Source organism: Polyodon spathula, chromosome 17, assembly GCF_017654505.1.
Source record: "Polyodon spathula isolate WHYD16114869_AA chromosome 17, ASM1765450v1, whole genome shotgun sequence".
Taxonomy (NCBI): domain Eukaryota; kingdom Metazoa; phylum Chordata; class Actinopteri; order Acipenseriformes; family Polyodontidae; genus Polyodon; species Polyodon spathula.
The window spans coordinates 7,130,684-7,156,577 of NC_054550.1; the positions used below are offsets into that span (position 1 = coordinate 7,130,684).

General features: G+C 36.9%; 1 protein-coding gene across 19 annotated transcripts in view; it reads right to left on the reverse strand.

The window, feature by feature from the left end:
• LOC121329758 (pleckstrin homology domain-containing family A member 7-like) overlaps positions 1–25,894 on the reverse strand; it is a 117,211-nt gene that overhangs the window by 11,346 nt on the left and 79,971 nt on the right. For 10 of the 19 annotated variants that reach the window (XM_041275519.1, XM_041275514.1, XM_041275529.1 and 7 more), the window contains 15 exons: positions 24,817–24,921; positions 23,658–23,730; positions 22,670–22,770; positions 13,661–13,836; positions 11,473–11,934; positions 10,125–10,662; positions 8,819–8,902; positions 6,783–6,836; positions 5,051–5,131; positions 3,602–3,670; positions 1,481–1,561; positions 1,025–1,174; positions 806–907; positions 471–582; positions 1–120 (listed from right to left, as the gene is read on the reverse strand). The exon at positions 1–120 is cut by the window's left edge and continues 98 nt beyond it. In XM_041275519.1, coding sequence (XP_041131453.1) covers positions 1–120; positions 471–582; positions 806–907; positions 1,025–1,174; positions 1,481–1,561; positions 3,602–3,670; positions 5,051–5,131; positions 6,783–6,836; positions 8,819–8,902; positions 10,125–10,662; positions 11,473–11,934; positions 13,661–13,836; positions 22,670–22,770; positions 23,658–23,730; positions 24,817–24,921 — 2,308 coding nt within the window. Of the gene's footprint in view, positions 121–470; positions 583–805; positions 908–1,024; positions 1,175–1,480; positions 1,562–3,601; positions 3,671–5,050; positions 5,132–6,782; positions 6,837–8,818; positions 8,903–10,124; positions 10,663–11,472; positions 11,935–13,660; positions 13,837–16,303; positions 17,708–22,669; positions 22,771–23,657; positions 23,731–24,816; positions 24,922–25,894 lie in introns of those variants that run through there. The other 9 variants (XM_041275518.1, XM_041275515.1, XM_041275517.1 and 6 more) reach the window with 9 other exon arrangements.

Sequence of the window (25,894 nt, forward strand, 5' to 3'; positions counted from 1 at the left end):
TCTCCACTGAAGGACTCAGCTGGGAGCTGCGCTGCATGAACGATCTACTCTCCCGCTCAGAGACACACATGGACAACGAAGGCACTGATAGCGATGACATTGAAGGCACAATTTGTCTTTCTGGAGAGACAAGAGAACATCTAGTAATGATTGTCACGAACAATGAGAACTGTCAATGTATGCATGACACAGAGCAGCCAACCTTCCAGATATACAAGCACTTCCAGACACTTCTGATTTTGGTTGGAAATAGGGTGGTTATTACTCACTCCAATGTAGTGCTAAAATGGGAAGTTGGCACCTCTGCTGCATAGTGGTAAAAATAATCGGTTGTAGTTTTTGCATGAGAGAACTGATAATGTTATACACAACACAATACTAGGTGGCATGCACAGCATAAGCAATACAGAACTATCACAAGCAATACAACTTTGTGAAGGTGCTACAGTGCAGCATTCTCAGTCTCTCACCTGGATTTTGAACAGAATCAATGGTAAATTTATAATTGGCTTTACTGGAACTGAGGCCTGCCATCACATCCTCAATCCTCCACAAGTCCTTCTGCATTTGTGATTTTTCCTGCTTTAAAAAAGTTGTCAACTGTTAGTGCAAAAATAAACACCTTGGTGCAAAAGCAATCTAACAAGTTAGCGGTATAAACATCTCATTTTTAGTTGATATTCAAACCCCACAACTCTAACTTTATAAATAATGTATTTATTCTTTTAAAAGCAGCATTATAGAGCAAGTGATAAAATACAGTAGCAGGTTATGACATTAGAACCCTATACTAAGAAATACAGACCTGAGAGAGAATTGTTCTGTTCATTTGTTCCTGTAGCGCTTCTCCCAGCTGGTCAACGTCCATTTCCAGCTTCCCATATTCACTCCAGGCTTTTTCCATTTCCTGCAAGATACAGTCAGTCAATGTCACATTAAAAAAAAAAAAAAAAAAAAAAAAAAAAGACCATATCAGGGTATCGGCATGTTGGTGAACCCAAAACAATTGTGTTTCTAGGCTTACCGTCGAGATTCTGGATATCTCGGCTCTGATCTGAACCAGGTCCTCTTGCAGAAGTCTTTGTTGGCAGGCTATTTTTTCTGCATGGGCTGGCTGCTCTTTGTACTGTTCCATCTGCCTGTGGGACACGTCTAAAACGGACTCCAGCTTATCCTGTTGGAACACCAACAATGCTCAAACTCAGGGTTGCTAGTAGCTTGCCACAGGATTACATTTTTTGTTTCTTAACATCCTAATTTCAAAAGCATCCTGCCAATCAAACTCCTCTCCTTCAGGTATTCATTCTTAGTGCCTGTCATCTGTCTCTTAGGCTGTGCAATCACATAATGTCAAATGTTCTCTGACTCAGTGACTAGCTTTGCATACAACGGAGGACAAGAGGACTGAATTCAGAGAATTACATGAAAATGTATACAGTCCTACCCATGAAAGTGCTTAAAGATTTCTCAAGACAGCTACCTTGTCTTCCTTCAGTATCCTTATCTTCGCTTCCAAGTCCTGGAGGGTCTTGTCTTGTTCACACAACCGGCTTAACTTCACCTGCAGACAAAGGCACATCTCAACATGTAGCAGGATTCCAAACGTTGCGGGGTGTTTAAACCTGTCATTTGAGGACAGGCTACTTTGTAATTTTTAACTGGCATCTACCTGTTACTTTAATGTTCTCTAACTATATTGGTATGTTAACCGCAAAAGTGATGTCTAAATGTATCAAATAACAAATAGAGCAGTGTTCAAATAAATTAATTTGGTATGTGCACACTTGCTTAAGGCACTATTTCAATTCAATGCCTAATAATAATAATAATAATAATATAATAATAATAATAATATAATAATAATAACAACAACAACCACCACCACATAAAAACTCTGGCTTTTTGTTATAGTACAATGAACTAAAGTAATATGCAAGAAATTCTACAGTAAATCCTGCATCAATGTTTTTGTTTGTTTGTTTTGTTGCTACATGAGGGCCTTTGGCAGCATTTCCAGATCAACTGTAATGTAACCCTACATGAATCAGTACTTTTATTTTACTTGATTTGTACAGTATTATCTGTTAAGAATGTGTTTTTTTGTCATTAGGTTTGAAGCGAGGTTAAGGAAAATACTTTTAGTTTTTTTGTTTTATTATTACTTATTTTTCCTTTGCAGGAGGTTATTACAATTTGTTTCTTTATTTTGTACTTTACTTAGATTCTGTGACTTATTTTTTTTAGATATATATATATTTTTTATTTATAGGAAGCGGCCTCTACAGAGCAAAATAATTTATTGATGAAATACTTACTATTATTATTATTATTATTATTATTATTATTATACATCATCCTTCATATTACTTATTTATCAATTGGACATTTATTTAAATGGTGTAACAAAGCAATGTTATCGCAGAAAGCCAACAAACTTTGTTTACCTTTGAAAAAATAAAAATAAGTATCGAAGATCAAACTGAAAAATTAAAGAAGCTAAAATAGAAATCCCTTGACATGTTTTTTCTCGTTAAATTGAAAGCTGAAAAATACATTTGATGTTCTTCCAAGTGGTTATCTGTGTGCGGATTAGATCCTCCCATTACCCAATCCTGGCTGGGATATAGTGGAGGCAGTCGTACGTATGCTGGGATGAAGCTCGGTATAAACATTATTTAAAGCATTGGATTTGGGGGATATATGGAAGAGTAGCTTTTGGTACATTTGGCTGCATGTCACACGTTTACACTACATGCATCTGGAGATCAAAGATGATGAATCCGGATGTACACATTCTTAAGCATAGTATGAGAGTAACACAATCTGGGAACGTATTACGGTGCATGTACATCTGTTTACAGATATATGTCAAACTATCCTGGGAATACTATCTTGGGAATATGATGCAAATTTGAGCACATTTGTTGCTTTGTTTGTAATACAAACGGCATGTTAGGTCGATACAGTGAGTGATATTTGGAGCAGTTTATTTTATACGATAGCTGTTCATTAAAGCTCTCTTGGAATACACCAGGAGTTACTGGCAAGAATCAAATTATTTTAAACCCTTCTAATGTATTTCTACTCGTGTTCTTTCTGCAATAAGAACAGGCAACATTATGTTATTCTGTTTCACAATGATTATCTGTAGCAGCATATTTACAAATACAGCTATGGCCAAAAGTTTTGCTCATCCTAGAATTTTAGGATTGAGACATAATAAAAAATTATATGAACATGATGTTGAATAAAAGATAAAAAATTCTGTAATCAAAAAAACTGTTATATTGCAACAGTATCAGAAGCCACAATAGTAGTACTTACTACGTGTTAGATTTCGAAGTATATATTTTTTTCAGTTTTTTGTATATGGAAAACTACAAAACGGTATGTAATTCAATATGTTAATGTAACATTATTCAGCAGGTTTTATTTGACTTGATGAAGCAAAATTTGATACAATTCTGTAGGGTGATGCAATGCTTTTGGTCCTCAGCTGTACATTAAAATGGAAGCAATACAACTTATAAATTAGTAAAGGTATTCCACTTGAGTCCACTTTGCTTTACATTAGTTAAACTGTAACTTATTTCATACTTACATCCACATCACTTTCAGCAATTTTAAGAGGTTTTGCAGATCTGTCTTTAAAGACATCACGCCCTGACACCTTTGGAAACAAGGGAACAGAAATATTAATGATTTTTAATTATTTCTCAAAATAAATACTAGAGCAGAGTCCAAGTAAATACAACCATAAACTTGCATGATGTTAGAATATAACCTTTGAATGGACAAAGTGTGTATTCATTAATGAGGTTGCTGGAAATGCTATAACAATGCAATACACAAAATGAAGCAAAAGCCAATACAAAGAAACTCAAGAAGGGCTTTCAAAAACGTGCTTGGATAGCAGGTTTATATTGATCCCCACAACTATAATAATAATAATAAAAATAAAAAAAAACAACAACATAGCAGCACTAAAGTGACAATGGCTGTCAGTAGTGAAATTTTGATCTAATCCAAGTCTACTGTAAGTAAATCGAAATATGAAAAAAAAGCCATTTTTATTTATGAAATCTAAGTCATGTTTTATCGCCTTAAAATGTTCACAAATATGGTGAATATCACATGAGTTTAGTGGCACATGAGATTTTTTGTTTGAGGGGTGTAATCCGCCTGTCAGTGTTTTACCTCAGAGTGAATTTATCATTTCAGTGTAAATGTTAGGAGATTGGAGACAGCAAATACTGTCAGAAAATCTTTCCCACACACTGCCAGTACCTAAAACCTCCCTAACAGCTGAGAGTTTTTTTTCAAACCCACCTGCTGGATATTTTACACAATACATGGAGATTTCTCCTGCCGACACTCCCCTTAGTAAAAAAAAAAAAAAAAAAAACACTGGCAGAGTGTAAATGCTGTCCCATCTCCCCCAAACAAAATCCCCAATGATGTCATTGCATGTCTAATGGTGGCGATTCACTGAAGTTAACTTCAGAAATGATTTTTAAAAAGCTTTGAGTTAAAAACAAAATGGCATTAATTAAATGTTTACATTCACACACTTAAACAAGACCTGTCATATCAGTGCGCACTTTTGTTATTTTTGTTTTAATAATACAGTTCAAGGAGACTCCTACACATTAACTCAGCATGAGTTTAAACAGACAGGCAAACAAGTACTGGATCAGTTCACAGGCTGATACACTGTTTACCAATACGCAAGAGCAAATGTATATAAAAAGAATGCTATGCTCTTATCACTAGCTAATAAAAATGCCCACATTAGTCCAATGCTTAGCACATGCACTACCGTGCCTTCTTAAATAGCAAGAAACAATTAAAAATGCAACTCAATACAACACATTTAAACACAATGCTGTTATGCGGAGAAAGAGCCAACAACATTTTAACCACAAGAAGCTGTGTAACTATGCTGAGATCTCGACCAACCTCAGTGCTGTAAAAATGCATCATGGTTTCCAGGAAGCAATGAAATGGTCACACATTTTTAATTTTTTTTTTTTTATGCAAACATCCTTACGTTTAAACAGGGCCGTAAACCTTGTGCAGAGTTGTGCAACACCTTGTGAACCATGATGATCAAAGGGTTAATATTTCTAATCTGTTTCAAACAAGAACAGAAACATCTAGTTATAAAAGACAGTGGATTCTATTCAGTTGATCTAAATACAGCCGCCATTTAAAAACAATAAAACAGGATCCTCACTGGCTTTGTACATTGTTTTACAAACATGCTCACATGCAGTTATTTACTTGATGTTTTTTTTACCTTAGTACAAAGGGGACTTATTTTAATTATTTAGTTCCTCTTCTGTTCAGATCTATTGAAAAGACTCCAGTGTCTAATGCGTTTAGTTCTTATAGTAGTCCAAGGACTGTACAGTTTTATGATATAGTAAGAGTTAAAAATGACAAATCATATAATTGTGACTTTTATTCTATATAAATGGTCGTTATACAAAAGTCTGCTGGCGACATTGCAATGCTGCTGTGGAAATTCACAGGTCATAAGACAGTCACCTGTACACTATGTTATTACTATGTTGTTATTAAAAGTCGCAGGAAATTGGCAATTTCGCAAAGACACACAACACATGATCGACGACATCCTTCAGATTTTGTTTCATTTTGTTTGGCAAAATGGACAACAAACTTTATAATGAACCAGCATACTGGGTGATTCAAGAATGAACAATGCACCCTAGAAAGAAATCATTATTACAAAACACGTCCATTTCATTTCAGGTTTACAGGTAGATAGTCGTGGCTGTCATGAATATTTACAGTGTTGCTGATCATGTGGACTCGATGTTCCTGTATTGTTTAAGAATCCACCTAACTACAACTTTGTAATATGTGAGCCATACATATGGAAATTAGCAGGACAAGCACTGCATTAATTATTTGTGTCTACATTAGAACATACTGTAAATGAACATGTTTTTAGCATCTTTTTTGTTGATATTTGAATAAATGAAATACTGAAATGTTAGAGGGCTGTCAAGGTTTCTATCATAATCCTTTTCCTCTTCCACTAAATAGTTTTATTATGGAAACATGACGCAAGAATGTGGTAATCTGAAATTGTGGGATATCAAGTTTTTTCACACCTAAATGATACATTCATATGCTTACTATTAGTAGTTACTCAATGTATTCTAAATCACAAGCTTCAGCTTTAGAGAAAATGTTACAGGCCACAGGCAGTACAAAGTTTATTACACAAAGAGGCTGTTATCTGAAAAAAAAAAAAGTACTTTCTAATCCTTCGAGTTTAGAAACATAATTGTGCTTCAATAAATTAAATTCATTAAATGGAATTACGAGGTTTGAGGCAGGTTATCCTATACATCTGTAAAAGGTAGGTTGCCTGTTCAGGAACACCTATGCTCATTTACCTGTGTACACAGTATTCACCAGCCTAAGAGTTCTCAGTATTCAAAGCTACAAAACTCAAAGTGTTCATGTTAACCAACTTGCACCCAAAGCTGTGATTGTGTTAGTTTTGAAATGGGGACACTAACAAATAATATTGTTTGTATTTGCTCTAGGGTACTTTTGCCACCAGAGGGCCCCGGACTACTCAGTCTATCATGAAAGATGGAACTAGACCTCTAGAGAAAGAAGTATTGCAGCTACCCTAGAAGTAGAACAAATATGAGAGAGAGAGGACTATAAGTGAGTAATACACAGTTAGGAAGAGGAAGAGATGAAGAGGAGGAGGAGTGGCATTGAAAAACGCCAGGTCCCACCTTCAAGTCTAGATACTCCAGGTCCTTCTTCAGTTGCATGTAAGTATCATCAGCCTTCAGTAAGGGGTGAAAAACAAATCAAATAAAACAAGCTGCAATAATGTAGAGTCAAATGCAGTTTTAGAATCAGTGTTAGCATGGGTGATGCTGAGTACTTCTTTTATATACTGTTTTTTGGTATAAAATGTTTTGTTGTTTCTAAAGAGAAGGGAAAATTCATTATACAGCGATGCTCAAAAGTGTCTTGCATCATTAAACGACCATCAGCAGGAGGAAATTACAGAATATTGCATCATTTATCACAGCTTATTATAATGCAAATCTTAGCATATCAGCAACATCCGAGTTAATAAAAAATGATCCCTGATGTTTGAGTTATATAAAGAGGTATTCTGCACAATAAACAATGTGGCTTTCTTATCCCAGCTGTAGAAATATAGAAAACTGAAAGACAATAGGGTTTCTTATATATACCAAATGTCTAATCAAGTCAAATAAAGTGGACAGCATATGTGACTTTTTTCTGTGGTTATTGCACATAGTCTTATTACATAGGCAGTGTTCTATTTCCCTACAGTGATGACAAATCGATGTGCCTGTAAAAAGACCCCACAGTACGGTCACAACAATGGGATACCCATATTTTTATGAATCCCGTCACACAGCACAGCAGCCAAAGTAGGGTCAAACAACAGTGGCGACTGCGGAAAAGCAGTAAAACCAAGCACAGCTTTCTCCAGCATAAACACCTTGGAGGTGTCGCCATGCTCCTCCAGCGTGCCAGCAACAGATTCAAGAAGAGATAATGTGGGTGATTGCAGACTGGCATGACATAATGTATGCAAAAAAAACATAATCCTTTAAAAAAACACATTTACTCCCAGTATGAACTTAATACCCTATTACCACCTTACAAAATCTAATTATTTCGTGTTGTGTTTTTTCTTTATACATTAATTGTACGAAGCTGAAGTGAGTTTTTTCTATTTTGTGCTTTAATTATTGGAATAGGCTGCTTCCATGACTGTTGTTTTGAACATCCCTTACATATACACACTACTGGAGCGCATAGAAATATGCATTACTGGAGCGCACAGATTTCTAAAGACAATCTTGCCAAATTTCCTCACTTCATTTCAATCTATTCTGCTTTTTTTGCATAAATGGCAAGCAGAAGTACAGTGTCTGTACCACTTTAGCCATAAAAGGACAGACGTAGAGAATATCCAGCAATTAAAGCAAATAAAGTGACTGTCATGAAGGCAGAGCAGCAGCAAACAAATATACCATGAAGCCACAAGCATTGCTATTAACAAATGAAAATTCATGTAAAAACATATACATTTCACAATCGAATTAAAACTCCAGGAACAAGCAACACCATGATGCGTACGAATGCCGCAGCAGATGAGCTAATCAGCAGCTGACCTGGAGAGTGGATTTGGTTGAACCATCATACTGCTGCAGATGGACAAGAGTGTCATTTCGCACACTTGCCATCTTAGACTGATGTCTCCTTAACTGAATAAGAAGCAAGGTCAGCTCCTCCGGCTGCAGTTAGTTAGAGGTGTCAGAAAAAAAACAGAGGAAGCACTGTTTGCAAGGTATATCTTTTATTAACATACTTATTAGGTCTTCTGATATTTCAATCTGCAGCATTTCACTGCGGGAGTTAGCTGGGCAGGTTCACAGTCTCATCAACCCATCACATCACTGCCACTCAAGTGAAAGTGTTTGAGTGATTGTCTGTCTCTACACAGTATGACACTCAGTTCAGTACTAGAAACTTAAATGGGATTGTATGTGTGTGTGGCCAGCTCACATACTCTTAATAGAGTAAAGCTGTGGCAAATAACACTTTAAAAGGTCCTTGTAGTGTCTAAGACTGCGCATGATTAGCCTTACGCTATGAATTGTTTAATTTAAAAGAAATCGAACAATGTATATATCAGTATATCATTAAATCTTGTGCATTTTTTAATGCATTTTTCAAACCACCAAACTCTACTGTTAATATTTACTTATAAGATCCTTACCGTTTTCCCATGCAAACTGGGAGCGCTCACTGTGTGTGTCATGTAGCCCATTGGTGGCAAGGAGCGTCTGTCAACATGTGCTGTCTGAAGGTAGAAAGTATATGTTAGAAGGTAATGTTTTGGGCTTTGCTTGTTTTTTTTATAAAACTATATCTTAAGCTGCTCTTTCTGGTACAGTTTTACTCCCTGTGTCAGACTGACTGACATGGTCTAGGAATTATGACACAGGAAGTGAAACGGAACCAGGAAAAAGGAAGATGTGCTACAATGTGGTGCTTTAAAAAGCTGTATACAAATGGGTATAAAAAAATAGCAAAGAAGAAAATTTATTTCAAAGCCTTAGTTAAAGCCTTCCTATAATTAAACTGCAAAAAAAGCAGACTAATTATTTTTTTTAACCATAAATAATTCAAAAGAATTAAGCTAATGTTCAAGGTTTGAAGAATATCATACTTCAAAGTCTCATTATAAAATAATGACTGCAGCGGATTATTATTTATTTCAACAGTGATATTGAATTATTAGTGGAGATTTTCTTCAATACTTTTAATTGCAAAAGGCTTTGTTGATTTGACATTTTTTTACTGTACATACAGAAGCACTAAAGTAGGATTAGCACTGAGCCTGAGCATCGCTCAGAGCCCTGGTTCCTTGCAGGACAGAAACAACAAGAGATTTAATTAGTTACACATAAATTATCTTAAACCTCCTCTCTTAAAATAACATTTGTTTGCTACAAGCAAAAAGTAGCTACACAAGGCTATCGGAACTGTTCCCATTTGTATATTTTTCTGCTGCATAATAGATTTTTATTTCAATTTTACATCCGAAGAAACAAAGTCTGCCAAGGGCCCCATCTTGCTCGGAGCATATTACTAATAATCCACACTGAGGGAATTCTGTAAAGGTATAGGATGAAAAAAAAAAAGGATGAAAGATTTAACAAGAAACCAGAAACTTAACATGGAATATTGGAAATGCAAAGACTTTAAATTATTTTAAAAGTCTGAATAGAGTAGCTTTTTTTTCAACTTTTTTCACCGCTCTTTTGTTATTCTTATACTGCACAAAATACATGTCCATTCTTTCAACAAAATTAGATAGGTGATGCACTAATTAAAGCTTCAATTGTTAGTAGAAGCAGCTCCAATACCCTTTTCATACAATACCCAAAGAAATGGGCCTAAAATATTCCAGACACAAAATTAACTGATTTATTAAAATATACCTGTTACATTGAATAACAGCTTCCATCATACAAAACCTGTTTTCTCCCTCTCTCAGTGATCACCCACCAAGCTCTTACCTTTGAAACATGAGCGCGTATCCTGCGTGGCGAACCTGATGCAGGGATGTCAGCAGTCGGCCTCTCACCGACAGGCCTAACCGTGACCCTCTCTGCAGGAGTGTGCGGTCTCCGAGGCGACAAGGCCTTGGGTGGTGGTCCCGCTGGGGGGATGTCAGAGGGGGAAGGTGGTACCGAAATGGACCGAGGGGCCTCTAATGAAACCTTTGGGGCACTGGAGTCGACATAGTCTGGAGCACCTGTGTATATGGGGGCAGTAGGGCTGCCGTGTTTGAATTGCTGTCTTTGCTGCCACTCGTAGAGCTGCCATACAGTGCCCTCCTTGTGGGCCTTGCGCTCTTGGTTGGACATGCGAAAGTGGCTGACCCGGTCATGGGCGTATTTGTAATCGCTTGGCAGGTTGCGAGACACCGGAGGGGGGCTGCTCGATGGCTGCCGGGAGTTCTTTGGCAAAGTCTGGTAGTTCTCAGTGCTCGGCTGGGGCTGGCTGGCAGGAGTTCTCCGAGAAAGAGTTTGTTCGGATGCTGGAAGGCTGGAACTGGAATCAGTTTGATGGCTGTTAAAGCCCTGTTGTGTAAAGCTCATTAATCCCCTTTGAGCAATTCTAATAAATCAGGCAGTTACTACATACAAGTAGTTGTCATTTGGCCAAAACCGTAACATTTTTTTTTTTTGTCACTTAGTTAAATTCCTGGCTTGACAGAATGACTAACAGAATACATCACTACACTTAACATATCCAACACTTGACACCGAGTGATGGTCATTTAAAAATGTTGTACATTCTGCATTGCAGCACTTTCTGTCCTATCCCTGCAAACTTATATTGAGATCCCTCTGTTTTCTTTTACATTTCATCTCTGTCTCAAATTTTCAATCAATTTTTGAAGTGAAATAATATTTTTAATGAGGCAATGAAAAATAGTTATAAAGCACAGCACAAGTGCATACAGTAGGCTTGATTAAAAAAAAAACAATAGGAGCAACAAATTATTACACAAAGTTTGATATCACACATTTTACTTTCTACAGCTGATTTCAACTTTCAAACACCAGTTTTATAGATGGATGTCTGGTGGTTTCTCTACATAAAACCACCTGACATTTCTCAGTTAGATTTTATTACTTCAGTATCTGTCTACCACTAGATGGAGCAGTTTGCTAAAGTGTTTTTGGTATTCCAATCTTCAAATGACATTACACGAACTACAACACTGTAAGAGATTACTTAATATTCTCTGTGTTCATGCTAGTACAATGTACCATAATTTCAAATGCATGCCACACATCAAGATAGCAGTAAAAGTCTTCTGAGGCATATTTTAAAAGCTCTGAAACTTGCACTCACCTTTTAGAGTCTCCTCTCTGCAGTTTCACCCAGTGCTCCACCTGTGACAAGTTGGTCTTTCTTTGCACATGCTTCTCTGTGTCTGTTCTGGGCACAAACCCTCTCTTGTACACAGGGTTTCCATTCTGCTCCGCTGGCATTGCGCTGGGTAGGGTTCCATTCCTCTGGACCGGCTGGGCACGAGACGAACCGACAGGCTCAGTAACCAAACTGTCAACCTCCACTACCCTCGCTGGAGACTTCACTTTGTTTTGGTCCTCGAGCGTGTCCTTCCAAAAGCCGTACCTCTCCTCATCTTCGCTTTCTTTACGAATCTCCTCCCGCTTCTCGAAGCCAAGCGTCTCGCCAACTGGTCTCAGGGTCCGCTCTTGATTCGGAGGCACCGCTGCCTGGGTGTAGCCCTTGTTTGAGTTCACGTGGTTCGTCTGGGGAACGGCTTGCTTTTCCGTTTTCCCTGCTTCTCTGTAAGAACACCACATTTTGTCTTTAAGGTTAAATACCCCCGCACCACCCTCTGGAACACCTGGAATGATTAGGATGACTAACAACCAGTTTCTCTTCAAAAGGCTACAGAAGGCCAAAAGCTAATGAATTGTGAAAAATGAAATCATGGAGCAATGATCTGTAAATTATGAATTCCAGTGAACTGAAAAGATTATTAATGACACAATAGATAAAAACATTACTAAATCAAATAAAGCACAAGGGGTATTCTCTTTTCATCAATTGCTGATTTACCCTTTGTGCCTATTAGGTCTTCTCCAATGTTCCTATTACACAATTTAGAATAGAGCTTTCTTCATTGAAAAACATTAGTTTCCCACAGCTGAAAAGCACCCTAACTGTCCTTCACTGACAAATAGACACTAGAATCATAATTTGAATTGAATACTGCAATAAAGTTTCTACTCTGAGGCAAATACTTATAGTAGATTGATCATTACAAATCAACGTAATATCTATTAGGAATTTGATTTATTTCCCCTGTGCCATCCAACAATAACTGATGATGGTATTATGCTTTAAAATATACAATTTTCTCAAAGCTACTGTATGGAAATCATCCAACATCTACACAGAATGCATCATGCAAATAAGGTGTTTACATTCATTACCAATTTCATCATTTATCAGACCCAACATTCACAGCTTCATTATAAATCAATCTGATAGGACATATTTTCTACTTCCCAGGGCTCTTCTTTAACATATTTTACATATACCGGTAAATAAAATTGTGGCCTCTGGAAATGCGTGCTCGTGGGTATGAATGTGTTGAAAATGACCATACAATTTCATCTCACACACTGAAGGAATGTGTCACTTAGGTGAAAGCCGACAATTTAAAAAAAGCCCCATTATCTTCAACTGAAAATGCTTATAACCCTGTCGTACAGAAATGTGGAATCCATTGTTAAAAATATGGCAATTGTTAATTTTACCAAACAAGTTAACATAATTCAAGGTCTCTTTTTGCTGACAATGCAAAATAATGAAGTATAGTCCCTCAGATACTTTCCAAAGTGATTTGACACACTGCCATCTCTTGCTATTAAAACAGACTAAGTTTCATGTCTCCATCCTCATAGCTTGCTTTAGTATCCTGATTGTGCTGATTCAGCCCTGTTATGAAACCACCTGAGCCATTACTTACTAATTGGCAGTTTCAGGTCAGGCAAGCCAAAAAGACAGCGTGTGCAGAGAATGAGAATGGAAGGCTACTGCAGCTGAGGTACAATGAATCGGGAAGATTAAAGCCAGGTACTGCCACTCATAACCACCACGTTTATACATGACTCTACTACTCCTCAGCACGCTTCACTAATTAACAAGGAAACATACACTGCTGTGCAAAAGACCCTTGCACATTTTTGTTTTTCGGGGGGGGGGGGGGGGGTAAGGGGGGGGGGGGGGGGTGTTATACTACCATAGAATCAACCTGCTTTAATACTACCCCGTACCATCTACAGAACGTCATGTCAAGTATACATTTGAAAAACAAAACAAACGTTTTTATTATTTATTGTTATTTATCGCTTCTCGCACACCAATTTATTCAGGTTGGTCCCTTTTGTCAACATAATGCAACACAATTTATTTTCTTTCTTTGTTTATATCAGTATTATACTCCATATTACACAGTAAGCAAACTGATACAATAACAAAAGAACAAAAATGTTCCACCAACCTTTCTGCCGTGTGGGTCTGCATTAGTGCTGCTTGGTTCATGGCACGGATCCAGCTGTTCATATCTTCATGTGTATCTGCACTGAAGTAATACGTTCTCATCCCACAGTGCTCAGCCTGGGACCCAATGATAGAGTTCTTATTATAAATGTAAGATCGCATACCAGTATGGGTAGCCTGTAAAGAACAGAGAAACGAATCAGCACCAACCCAGAGCGCTTCATAGAGTAGCAAATCTGAAAGCATGCTAACACAGTTAACTAAAATGAAACACTGACACAATATGTAGTTATCCTTAGTAAAGGTACACTTTTAGAAAATGTCTGGATGCCTAATACTAGTAAGAATTCCACCAAAAGAACAGCTGTGCCCCACACAACACAATGCTCCAAAACATATCCATTAGATGATAAATCTACCAAGGTAAAGCTTAATGTTTTGACAACGTAATTTTACATCCACTATTGAAAGATGCGGTTTGCCGATCCTCGCCCACTGACCAAATGAAAGCTCCTCAATGATATTCCTAATGTAACGTCTTGCTTCTTACACATTAAAAACATTATTTTTAATAACACTACTGTACTAAAACTAACTGAATCTGAAAGCTTAATTATACTTTGTTCACCCATTTAAAAGCATGTTTGCTTAAACACAGTTTTAACTGCTTCACAATTAAAAATTGCTACACGACACCATTTATTTTAAGACAGTAACTATAGAGGAACGCTGATGTGTGCTTTGATAAAATAAAAAAAAAAAGCAGTGCTGATGCATTCATTAAAAATGTAATTTTTTTCCCCCACCCTCAAAGCCCTCATTGTTTAAAAATTGCCATTTCAAATGCATTTATATATTTCCTTCTTTATTTATATCTAAAAACTGCCAAGTCTACAAATATGTTTGTGTAAAAACCGGTTAAACTCTTTCTAATTGTATTATTAAATCCACCATTCACATCTGAGTGACACTGACCTGACATCAGTGCTCTGGACCAACAATACCATGATTTACCCTAAAGTGTCTTACCTCACACTATAAAAGTCTAAAAGTCACAGCAGTTGGCTCTGTGCTTGAACATAGTGCAGTCCCTTTCCAGAACTAAAAATGTGTTTCAGAAGCAGGGAGCTGGGACTAATCTTTCCTGCTGTACAGAACTAACAGGAATAGACAGTCCCTTGGTTAATCAGAGGTGAGGTCAGCACTTCTACACTGTCCTTAATATTTCGGTGTTAAAATAAAATTCTCCACCACATTTCTTTAAAGTAATAATAAAAAACATGAAAAGTCGTTCACTTTTGATAAGGTATTTGTGCTAGTGTAGATAAGTAATCCAAAAAACATACTTGGCTTTCAATGACTCAATGCATGTTTTGATAGACCAAAGTCTGCTTAATCTTGTGTGGGTGTTCCAACATGATCTCAACAGCTTACCCAAGCAAAACGCTGAGCTTGCGTCCTACAACGAACAACAACCCTGCTGCAGCAGAGGCGATGGATGGAAACGGTTACTTTAAATACTAAAAGAAAGCATGTTTCCTCCTTGCTTCCAACCAAATCAAATGATGACAACATATTGCAAGCATTTCAATGCTGATATTTGGCCAATTAAAAAAAATATAACAATACAAAATTAAATTAAAATAAGCCAAAGTGAAATGCATTTATATCTCTGATAGTGTAAATTAATTGAAGCCCATTGGGCAAGAATGGGTTAACTCTCTTGTTAGCTGTGAGAAATGAGGTGCCAAATATGGGTGGGCTAATGCACTAGACTTTCACACCTCAGGAGTTCAAAAAGGTGAAAAAAGGTTGCTGGTCTGAACAGCCCTGGGCAAGGAGACCATTGCAGAGCCTAATAAACAGAAGTCAAGAGCTGAAAGAGTGAGTCGAACGAGGATGGTTCCTCCAGGGAAAGCTTTAGGCACACAGGGATACAGGTATGTGTGTTGCCATTGTCGTCGTCTGTCAAAGCCCCTTTTCATTATAACAAAAAAAGGTTCTGCAGTTAAGCTTCTCAGACCCCCTATCTGTATTATGACTAATGTTAGCCATGCAGCTATGGCCAAAAGTTTTGCATTGCCCAGAATTTTAGGCTCGTGACTTAACGAAAAACTGACAAATAGTCGGACACGAACCCGGGACCTCCCACCGATAAGCAGATATCAGGCTTTTGTCTTCCTGTTTAGACTGCATCACCTACTAGCCCTGACCACTCCCTCTGTGCATGTTAACATAACTGTATTGAGCACATTTAATTCGATATTAAGAAGCAAAATGAGTTAATCCTTTACAGTGATGTAAAGCATTTGGCCACAGATGTACATGACATTGTTTTACAGAGTATCACACATGTGCTGCAGTATATATAAAAAAAAAAAAAAAATTGCAGAATGTGAGTTACCGTGTATTCTTGCTGAATTGCTTTAAACTAATGAGTGATTTGTGTCACTCTAATATATGTATGAATCAAGTGTGCAATTCATTGTCTCCCATGAATAACCAGTGGTATGAAATACAAAAAAAAATCAAACTAAATAATAATAATAATAATAATAATAATAATAATAATAATAATAATAATGTGTCTTGACACTCACACTGTACACAAAGCAATTCCCAAAATAATGGAAGAAAGAAATACCTATTCATGCACGGAGGTGCCTTTTTCAGGATAGCCTTTCTGGAAGAATGGGCTCTCTCCCGCAGTGCACAAGAAGAGCAGACCCAGGGGGTCAAAGTGAGGGAACAGGCCAATAGGAATGAGAGAAGGACAAAGAGTTGAGCAAACAGTGAAGAGGCTGGCCGTAAGCCTGCTTGTAAACAAAGTGAAACTCTGTGATTCTACTCGGGCATCTCTAACGTTGCAACTGTTAGTAGGTGAATAAGTAATGTTAGTGACAAGGCAAGATGAGACAATTCAGTTATTCCTAAATTAGTAGAACAGGAAAAAAAAAAGGATAAAACACACAAGGGGGTTGCTTTCATTCTTTGTTAAAAGCACAAATCAGGACAAAACTGTTTTAACGTAGGCCAGAGTATTTAAAAATATGAGCAGACATACCCTCCTTGTAATTTACTGCACCTGTATTTGACAAGTATTCACTGGGTGTCAAAATGTAATAGTTCTCTGTTTACATAAAACCACCGTTGTGGATTGAAATAATACATATTTTCTTTTTTGTACTAAATCCATGGTCAGTTTTACAGCCTGGAGTATCTAAATAATCTGTTCAATAAACCATTTTTGATAAGGGATTAGGATAGAGCAGTGGTAGCCATTCCTGGATCTCAAAAGATTATTGGTGGATCAACACATAAGCACAGAATAGTTTCAACAGGATTGATTGCGTATTTAATAATATAATTCCTGACAGTGAATACATAAAATAAAAAATTCAATTTGTTCCAAACAGCAGATGGCGCTAAAAACTGTACACTGGCTTCCATACCTCAGTAACGTGATCAACAAGCTTCCTCAACTCATTGGTTTGTAGTGTACAGTTTGCGTTTGGTGGTTTCAATGGATCGCTTTGCGGTGTGATTTACAAAAGACAGGGTAAAGCCTTCTGTGTTCAAGTCGTAGAGATTTGAATGAAAATATCCCAGCTGTTTCAAAGAAGGCGAAGTTGGCACCAAAGCGTAGCATTAGCGAAAGGCGGGAGCTGGAAGTTTCCGTTATAGAACTGAATGACAAACCTTTTTATGTGCAACACAAGTCTGAGTGGTTCTTGTTGTTAAGCTGAAGCGCCAAATGATCATGAATCACACTTGTTTTGCAGATACATTTTCCACTTGGATCTGCTGAATGGGACGTAAAATTGTCAGTTTGAAACTGTAGCTAATTACTCAGCAGGTACTAAAAACAGCAATCAGTGAAACAGAAATGATCACGTTGAGTAGCTTAAGATTGCTTGGCTGTTGGCAAAAGAAAAACTGTCATTTGCTGATGCAGGATTTGTGAAAGACTGCATTTTCCAATCATGTAATGAGTTCCTAAATTAACAGCTGAGCCATAACACAAAGATGCGCAGAATCAATGAAATATCTGATAGTCTGTCTGTTTAGCTCTGCTGAATTTAGCCTTGAGCCCATGAAAGCACAGACATTTATGATACAGCCCAGTTGTGTGTATGGGTTGGAGGTGTGGATCAGGAAAACTTGGAGCCTTTTGAAGATATGTTGGCTCTGCGAGGGTTACACAATCGCACCAGAAGTGTGGATACTTTCGATGGGGTGAATAGTCATCTGTCATCTGCCATGATTGTTAGTTCCATTGGTTTTGTAGTTCCATTGGAATTTTCATTGCATTATCCACCAAGAACCATTGTGTGCTAAGGCTTCAGATCAGCAGCTTTTGTCAGTAATGCATGTTGTTGTTAGCTTTTTCAACAAAATCCGAGCAAATGCATTGTTTCACAGACAGTTTGTTTAGTTTCTGGAGGAAATTGATACAGACTATGGTGATCTGATTCAGCACTCTGGAGTATGCTGGTTGAGTAGAGGAAAAGTTGTTCAGTGCTTCATTATCCCAGATCAAAGAATTTCTAGCTAACAAGCAGATTACCAAATTTGACAAATTCTTGAAGGATATTAAATGGGTCTTTTGAGCCGAAGCTAGAAAAAAAATCTAAGCCAATGCATGCAAAAGTTCAGAGTAAACTTCAGGCCTTTGTGCATTTTTATGCCACAGTGTTTCATTTTTGCAGAAAACAAAAATGGGACACATTTGTCTACCTCACTAAGATGGCTCTTTAATTTTAACACATTCACATGTTCAATGTTACTTTTATTGGGTGATTTTTATTGGGCATAATGGTCACAAAATACACAGCAGCTTTTCAGGACTTCCTTTTCCTCAGATAAAAAAAAACAAAAAAAAAACTGAACATATTTGTATTTTCTTAGTTGAAAATGCGGATATGCATTTTTTTTTTCATTGCCATCGTAATGTATTGGACACCATTGGCTAAAAGCCAGATAATCACAATTGGTCAAAACAATTTAACTTCATTGTAGTCTTGTTCACTTTATTATTTTATTTTAATTTAAAGTGACCAATCATTATTTATTTATTTTTCACTGCAACTTGGAATGTCCAATTATGGTTTTTCTCGTCATCGCAGTGGGTCCCCAAACAGCACAGACGTTCCAATATCACAAGCCTAAAGCCAGAATCTCTTGTTACTGAGCAATCCAGAGCAGAGGTGGGCAGGCTACCGATCCCAGAGAACAGAGATCAGCCCTGCTTTTTATCAACTCTAACTGTGCTCTGTGTCTGGCCAGTAGGGTTTGCTGTTGCGCGATGAGGAGAAAGTGTCCCTGCCAGTTTCCCATCCCCCACCCCGGGAGCGTCAGAGCCAATGTGACGACTCTTCGGAGTCTCCAGCAAAGTTCGGCCTCCTTGCACAGCCTGGATGCAAACCAGAGCCGTCCAAGCTCTGTGACTCATCCTGCGCTCCCTGCGGCAGCGCTTTAACTGGGTGAGCCACTCAGTGACCCCCTTGTTCACTTTACTGCTGGTGGATAACAAAGCCTATTGACATCCACCAAGATGGATCTCAATACTTAATGTATTGGCCACCACTGGGACAGAGGAACTGCTTAGATCAGTTCTGCTGTCAAATTATGCCTGCCCGCCAGAAATCGCTCACATTTTTATGTTAAACCTACAGAATACAATTTCCAGACATCATTTCTAGATTGCAAAAGTATACATAAAAATGTAAAACAGCATTTTGTATACTATAGTGATGACAAACTTCAAAACACATAGGACAGCAAACAAAACAGACTGTTTAGAAGTATTCTTGTCTTGTTGCTCTGAAACTGGGTTTTAATCAATTCACCCTCTATTTACCTGAAACTCCTGCTGGCTGTGGAGTTCGAAGTACCTGCTCAGACTTTTATTTCAAACTGTCATGTGATGCTTCGACCTTTAAACTGTTGGCTCTAATCGCTGTATATAGTGTATTAGTCACATAGAAGTCCATGGCAAGCAGTATGGTAATGTTGCCACTGTACAAGGGAGCATTCACCAGAGAGCAAAATAACTGGCTAATATAGAAGTGTTTTTGCATTACTTGCTAAATAATTCCATTGTTTGTCTTGAGGAAGGAAATGACAGCTCCTATTATAGGTGTTTCTAGATGGTCAAATGTAGGAATCAAATTGTTGACTGACACTGACAGATGACAATTAAAAAAAACTGAGAGCCTACACTTCATATAATAGCCACCGAAGGGTGCTGCTTTTTTGTGTGTTGGAAAGGGGAGATATAATTGCATCTGCTGAGCCCACCTACGATTGATTATACGGAGGTTAAGACAGTGAATATTGTAGCACAATAAAGCACCAAGCTAATTCAGCATCAGGTGGGAATAAAAAGACTATAATTGCAATGAGAAAGATAAGAATGAATTGGAAGCAGGGCTGGTGTTGACATTTAGGGTCCTTGAAGTCCTGAACTTTTCAAATAAATTGTGCAGGCCAGAGTTGTGCTTCTCATATCGAAAATGCCTGCACTAGAGCATGACCAAAATCCTCATTTTTAAACATAACCATATGCTATCATGTCTTGGCAACTGTAAACTGCTGATGGCTGATAAGCAGTTGCGATGGTGAAACATGCTTAGGGTTGGTACTGATTTATTTCAATTGGACACTATATAGGGTTCATTAATAAAGACTACATTTATATTAAAAATAAATAAATAAATAAAAAACCTGTATAACTATGTGCATAACACTTCAAGATCTCTTTGAAAAGCGACATGCATGCATCTAAATATTCATAACATAAACCAAACAACTGTAACCTCGAAGTTAGCATTGCAAGTGCATGTCTGTGATTCATTAACTGTAATTATTGAAATCTATTAAAAACCACTTTGTAGTGTTATAGTAATAAATGAATAATAAATATAAAAACACTATTGTCATGTTAAGAATACGTATATACATCTTATGTCGGTTTTCAAAGTGAATCGGAAGGTTTATGCACATAGATTATGATTACGAATGCTTCAGTGTCACAGTGGAAGTTTATTATATATATATATATATATATATATATATATATTTTTTTTTTTTTTTTTTTTTTTTTTTTTTTTACTAAAACCATAGTGAATGTCCACCTGCTGAGAGAAGGCAATGGGTTTAGCTCTCGGCACATGTCAACTAAGGCAAAAAAAAAGAAGCTTGGTCAGCCAGACGCCAGTCAGGGAAAGCCCAATCTGTTGCAGACAAACTACTAAAATATATATCACTATAAAAAAAAAATAAAAAAAAGTTAGCATGGCATTTTCCATTGAAAAAAAAGTCACCCCCAGATCAAGACCAAGACAACGTCATCCCAAGTCATGCACATATTTCATTTCTGTTAAAATAAAAGGAGGGTGCAGCATATTTTGCAGTATATTTTCCAAAACTTTATCAACATCAGCCATAATTTCATACTAGATATGAACACACATACTGCACAATCCCCAAATCCTCGGCAAAGCCACACTGTAGTTAAAACATATTATTTAAGGATTGGTTAGTACATGGCACAGACACACCAGCATTAAAATGAACACCATAAATACACAACATTAATACACTGACTAAATATCCACCACAACATAATATACAGGAACTTTCACTCTACATACATATTAACCTGTTGATTTTTCATCAGTTTCACTTCTTAATTGGAACATTTTAGAATTAATAACTACTCTTCAATTTTGGAAAGAAAATGAAATGGGAACTTTCCATACATGTACATGTAGTATTATTTAACAAAACAAACATGAACTAACATGAGCCATGCTCCTCACAATCAAATACTGTTTTTTAAAAGCACTGACTGAAAGCAGAATGTTACACCTGAGCTTTTTTTTAACAGTAGTGCAGTTCATTTTTCGTTTCAGTTCTAAAATAGTTAAACGTGGACCCGTCTGCCCAAATCTTATTAAAGAAAAATAATGAGACTTTTCAAGTAATTTATTATTATTAATTTATTTTTCAGTATTCTGAGTATTCTGTTAATTTTAAGATTAACTAGTAGTACTAGCTGCATGACTCTAGCATTATTTAATTTGGGCTAGATAAATCAACCTATTGCTGAATTTACCAACAGCATATACAGTGCACTGAAGAAGAAACTGTCACACGCTGCACTGTGTGAATAACTGTTGTCTGAAGTAGTATCCATTATGAGAGTAATTTATTGCACTAAAGCTCTGTTTCATGAGTGTTGTTCACATACAGCAGTCTCATATCAAGTCCAGTGGGTCCTGACTAATGGAATACAGGGCAGGGAATGGGTTTCAGTGAAGACCCCTTAATTATGTTCCTTCAATTCACCAGGACAAACAGAACTGGAGTCCGGTCATGTTCATGGTACACAGAGCAATGTGGTAATTGTGCTAAATGTCGAGGGTAACCAAATGACATTTCATATACAAATTTCCTGGCAGAGGACTGCTTCATAAAGCCTGGCCTTTGAAAGTGGTTTGTTTCTCCAAAATTATTAAATTACATATAACACTAACACATAACACTGGTCTAATCTAGTAAGCTAAGCTAAAAGCAGATTTAAATCATTCAAATATAGTTTTTTTTTACTGCTTCTAAAGACAACCCTGCCCCCCCCTTACTGCACATGCAGTGTTTTACATAACCTTCATTCATAAAGGATCTTGTTAACTGAAGTCAATTCCTGTGTTATTTATTAATTGAACAGACCCCTTTCATTTCTTGATTCATTTATTCATTTAACAGAACATGACTATGCAACACTTACAAGAGTATTTCTTACAGTTCAAGTCAAAGAGGAGCTTACATAAAATGTGCTGTTTACAAGACTGCACACATCTCTTAATAAACTTGCATGTTAAACCCTTCATGACTGGAATTTTTTTTTTTTTTATGATTGAATACAAATACTATTCCTCAAAAACAGTGTGTGTGTGTGTGTGTGTGTATATATTTATTTATTTATCTATTTTCTTCTTAATCCTACCTTGAATGCAAACTTGCGACTTATATGATCTTCAGGTTCAACTGGAGCAATAACATAACTAGGCAAAGAAATACTGCCTAAGACTGTGTCTTCTCTACTGTCTGTACGAAAGGAACAGAAAAACAAATTAAATTATTATCACAGAGTATTTTTCTTATTTAAATTTCTTTTCTCAGAAAACCCATCCAAAAACAAATCTCAAAATGTATATTTGTTCAGAGTTTAACATGGTGTAATTTGTTCAAATAATTTCAAGGTTCTGTCAAAGGGACTGCCTTCATATGGTGCCAGCACTTATCTATTCAACAGAAACTGGGATAGAGGAACACAGTTGTAGCCGGGATATGAAATGCAAACATTTTTTCACCCTTAATATTCCACTTTGTGTGTCACTAAATGGTAAAGCATTAGTTCCGCTTTACTGAAAGACTAATATCTAAAGACAGCATGTTTATTAACAAAGACAGCAAGTAAATTAATAACTTAACTGGGGATAGGCCACCCAGACACTTCTATTTTAAATGGTCAAAACATTTTAATACTACCTTCTTAAAGGTATAAACATTTTTTTCCCCCGCAAACCTCATATTTTTATCCATATCTTAAAAGACTAATTTTTAAATGATGGTAAAACCTTTAAGAAGCTAAAATCAAGCAGACAAACATTTTGTCTAGAGCCTTCTTCAGTACATACACTGGCCTGAAGCCGAGGCAATGGCGGTAACAACTGTCAACTTGACATGTTTCTTAGAATCTGTACCTTACAATGTATTTTTACGATATGTAGTAATATTAGGTCTATAAACCTCCCCTGTGGGGCAAGGCTAGCTTGATTACCACAGAACAAAAACATGCACTGTTTAGATCATTAAAATGACCCTGATGTCCTTAACTATGAAGTTAAACCAACTGAACATCTGACTGTCCTAAATTACTTAATCAATTAATATCTACTTGTTTAATTAATGAAAGATGCTTCGTCACTCACCTTTATAGTAAAACAAACAATAATCGGACAACACAAACCACTTTCGTTTCCACAATCTCATGCCAGAGCTGTCCTGCAAGACCAAGAGAGTATTATTGTAGTTTGTTTAAAACTACGAACATGAAGTGAGACTACAGGCTTGTCTGTGGCTGTCTAAGTGTACATCCTGTGCAATTGAACTTGACTGGATTTTTGGTATTTATTATGGCTGTCTCATCAGAAGTACTCCATCTGTGAATATGTATTAAGCTGGTTGTCTTTTCCAGTTGTTATTAGAGTGCACTGCTCTACTCTTAAATGAAATGATTCTATTTTAGGTTTGTTTTTATGAATAACGTTCATTCTGAATAAAACTCTGTTTCTAAAAAACAACCAGTTGTAATATAGCGAGGTTCTTTATAGCAACTTCCACACATTTACAGCACTCTAAAACTCATTCTGTTTTTGTTTCCCCGCAAGAAACCTATCAGATAAATAATGTTTTATAATGAACACACATCCTTCCCTTAGGGCAGAGGGTTATAAGAGTAGCACATTTTGACAAAACAATCTACATAAACAACTTGGTTTTACTGCTAGAACATAGTGATGCATGATAATAATGACTGCATGCATGCATACCAGAGTCATCAATATATTATTACTGTTCCTTCAGAACCTCCCCATTCTGTTTTCTCAATTCTTTCAGCAGCGACTAAACTGTGTCATTTACATGTAAGCCTTTACAGGTTTTACTATTGGCTTTGGTGTCAAAGTAATTGTTGGAAGGGATCAAACTGTTAATTGCCTTTGAGGGAGGTATACTGTAGACCAATTCACTAGCAGTTCTCCTCTGGGGGCCTGGATCAGCATTCAGTTATGGTCAAAAATAAATTCAACGGTTTTGGTGGATTTTAGTCCACATGAGAAAACAATCACAATTAACGACGACTACCAGCAGGTGGTCGAATGGCAGTGGGGGGCTGCTCAGGACAGAACTGAGGAGTGCTCACTGAGCTGCGAGAGGGAAATTAAATACTTACAGGACAAGGTTCTGATGGAGCGCTGAAAGTTACCTTGTGGATCCTGTAAAGTGCGTAACTTAGGAGACTGTGAAAGAACAACGTACCATGGATCCAGTAAGAATCCACGTTCTTGCAACAGGTTTAAATATTCATACCTGTTTGTAAAGCCAGCCTCTCGCCACAACAGGCATGTTAGGGTTCCTCCTGATAGCATGGTCCCTCTTGCCAAAACTGTGGACCTTCCCACTTGACTTTGAGCCCTGAAGTTAAGAATGCAAATGAAATACAATTCATTTAATCTGATATTTTTTTTATTCAGGTTAGCTCTCTGGGATTCGGCTGTCTGAAAGAGTAGCATGGTTACATAAAACAGAAGCATAGCCTATTGCATAGCAATCCTACAGTCCCCGGGGCCAAGGGTTAACCCAGTGAATGCAGTAATGAGCTACAGATTGAGACCTGAAGTGTTCAGCAGGAATTGCGCTTTATTTTTTTATTATTTATTTGTTGTTTTTGTTTTTTTTAAAGAAAATGTTATTAATCTGAGAACGAGTTACATTATCTCAGTCACCAGTTACTGGTGTGATAGACATTTAGATTTGTTTTTGTTTTCTTTACCCATCTCTAACTATTACCACAATATCTGCACCATTGCTTTCACTAATGACATTTTAGAAATATATTCAATTGTAAGTTTAGTGTTAGAAGTGTTATGTGTTTAATCATAACAGCCCTTTACACAACGCAGCCAGGAAAGTCACATATTAAATTGCAAGAACTGAAATTAATGAAGCATGAAAATTCTTTAGAGTTCAGTAAATGTGTTGTCAGGATAAGAATGCATTTCAAAACAATAAAAATCCCAGTTAACACATTAATAACACAGGATACCTGTACTGCTAATATGCAAACCTATGGTTACATTAAAAAAAAAAAAAAAAAAAAAACAGTAGCCTTGTTTAGCAGGATAGCAATTTCTAGGGCAATGCTCCCAGCACGCTGAAAGCTGGCCAGTAATCTATAGCCAGAAACGAGTTCTATTACATTTTTAATTTATCCAAATGATTTTCCTTACTGAAATCAGTTGCAACAGAGCCCAGTACCACTGAGATTTCATGATGCATTAATCTCTCCTAACCCCATTGACAAATATATTACAAATCCACAGTAAGAGGTTGCATTTAAAATAAAATTGGACACGTTCAGTTACCCAGGGTACGGCTGTATGCTAGG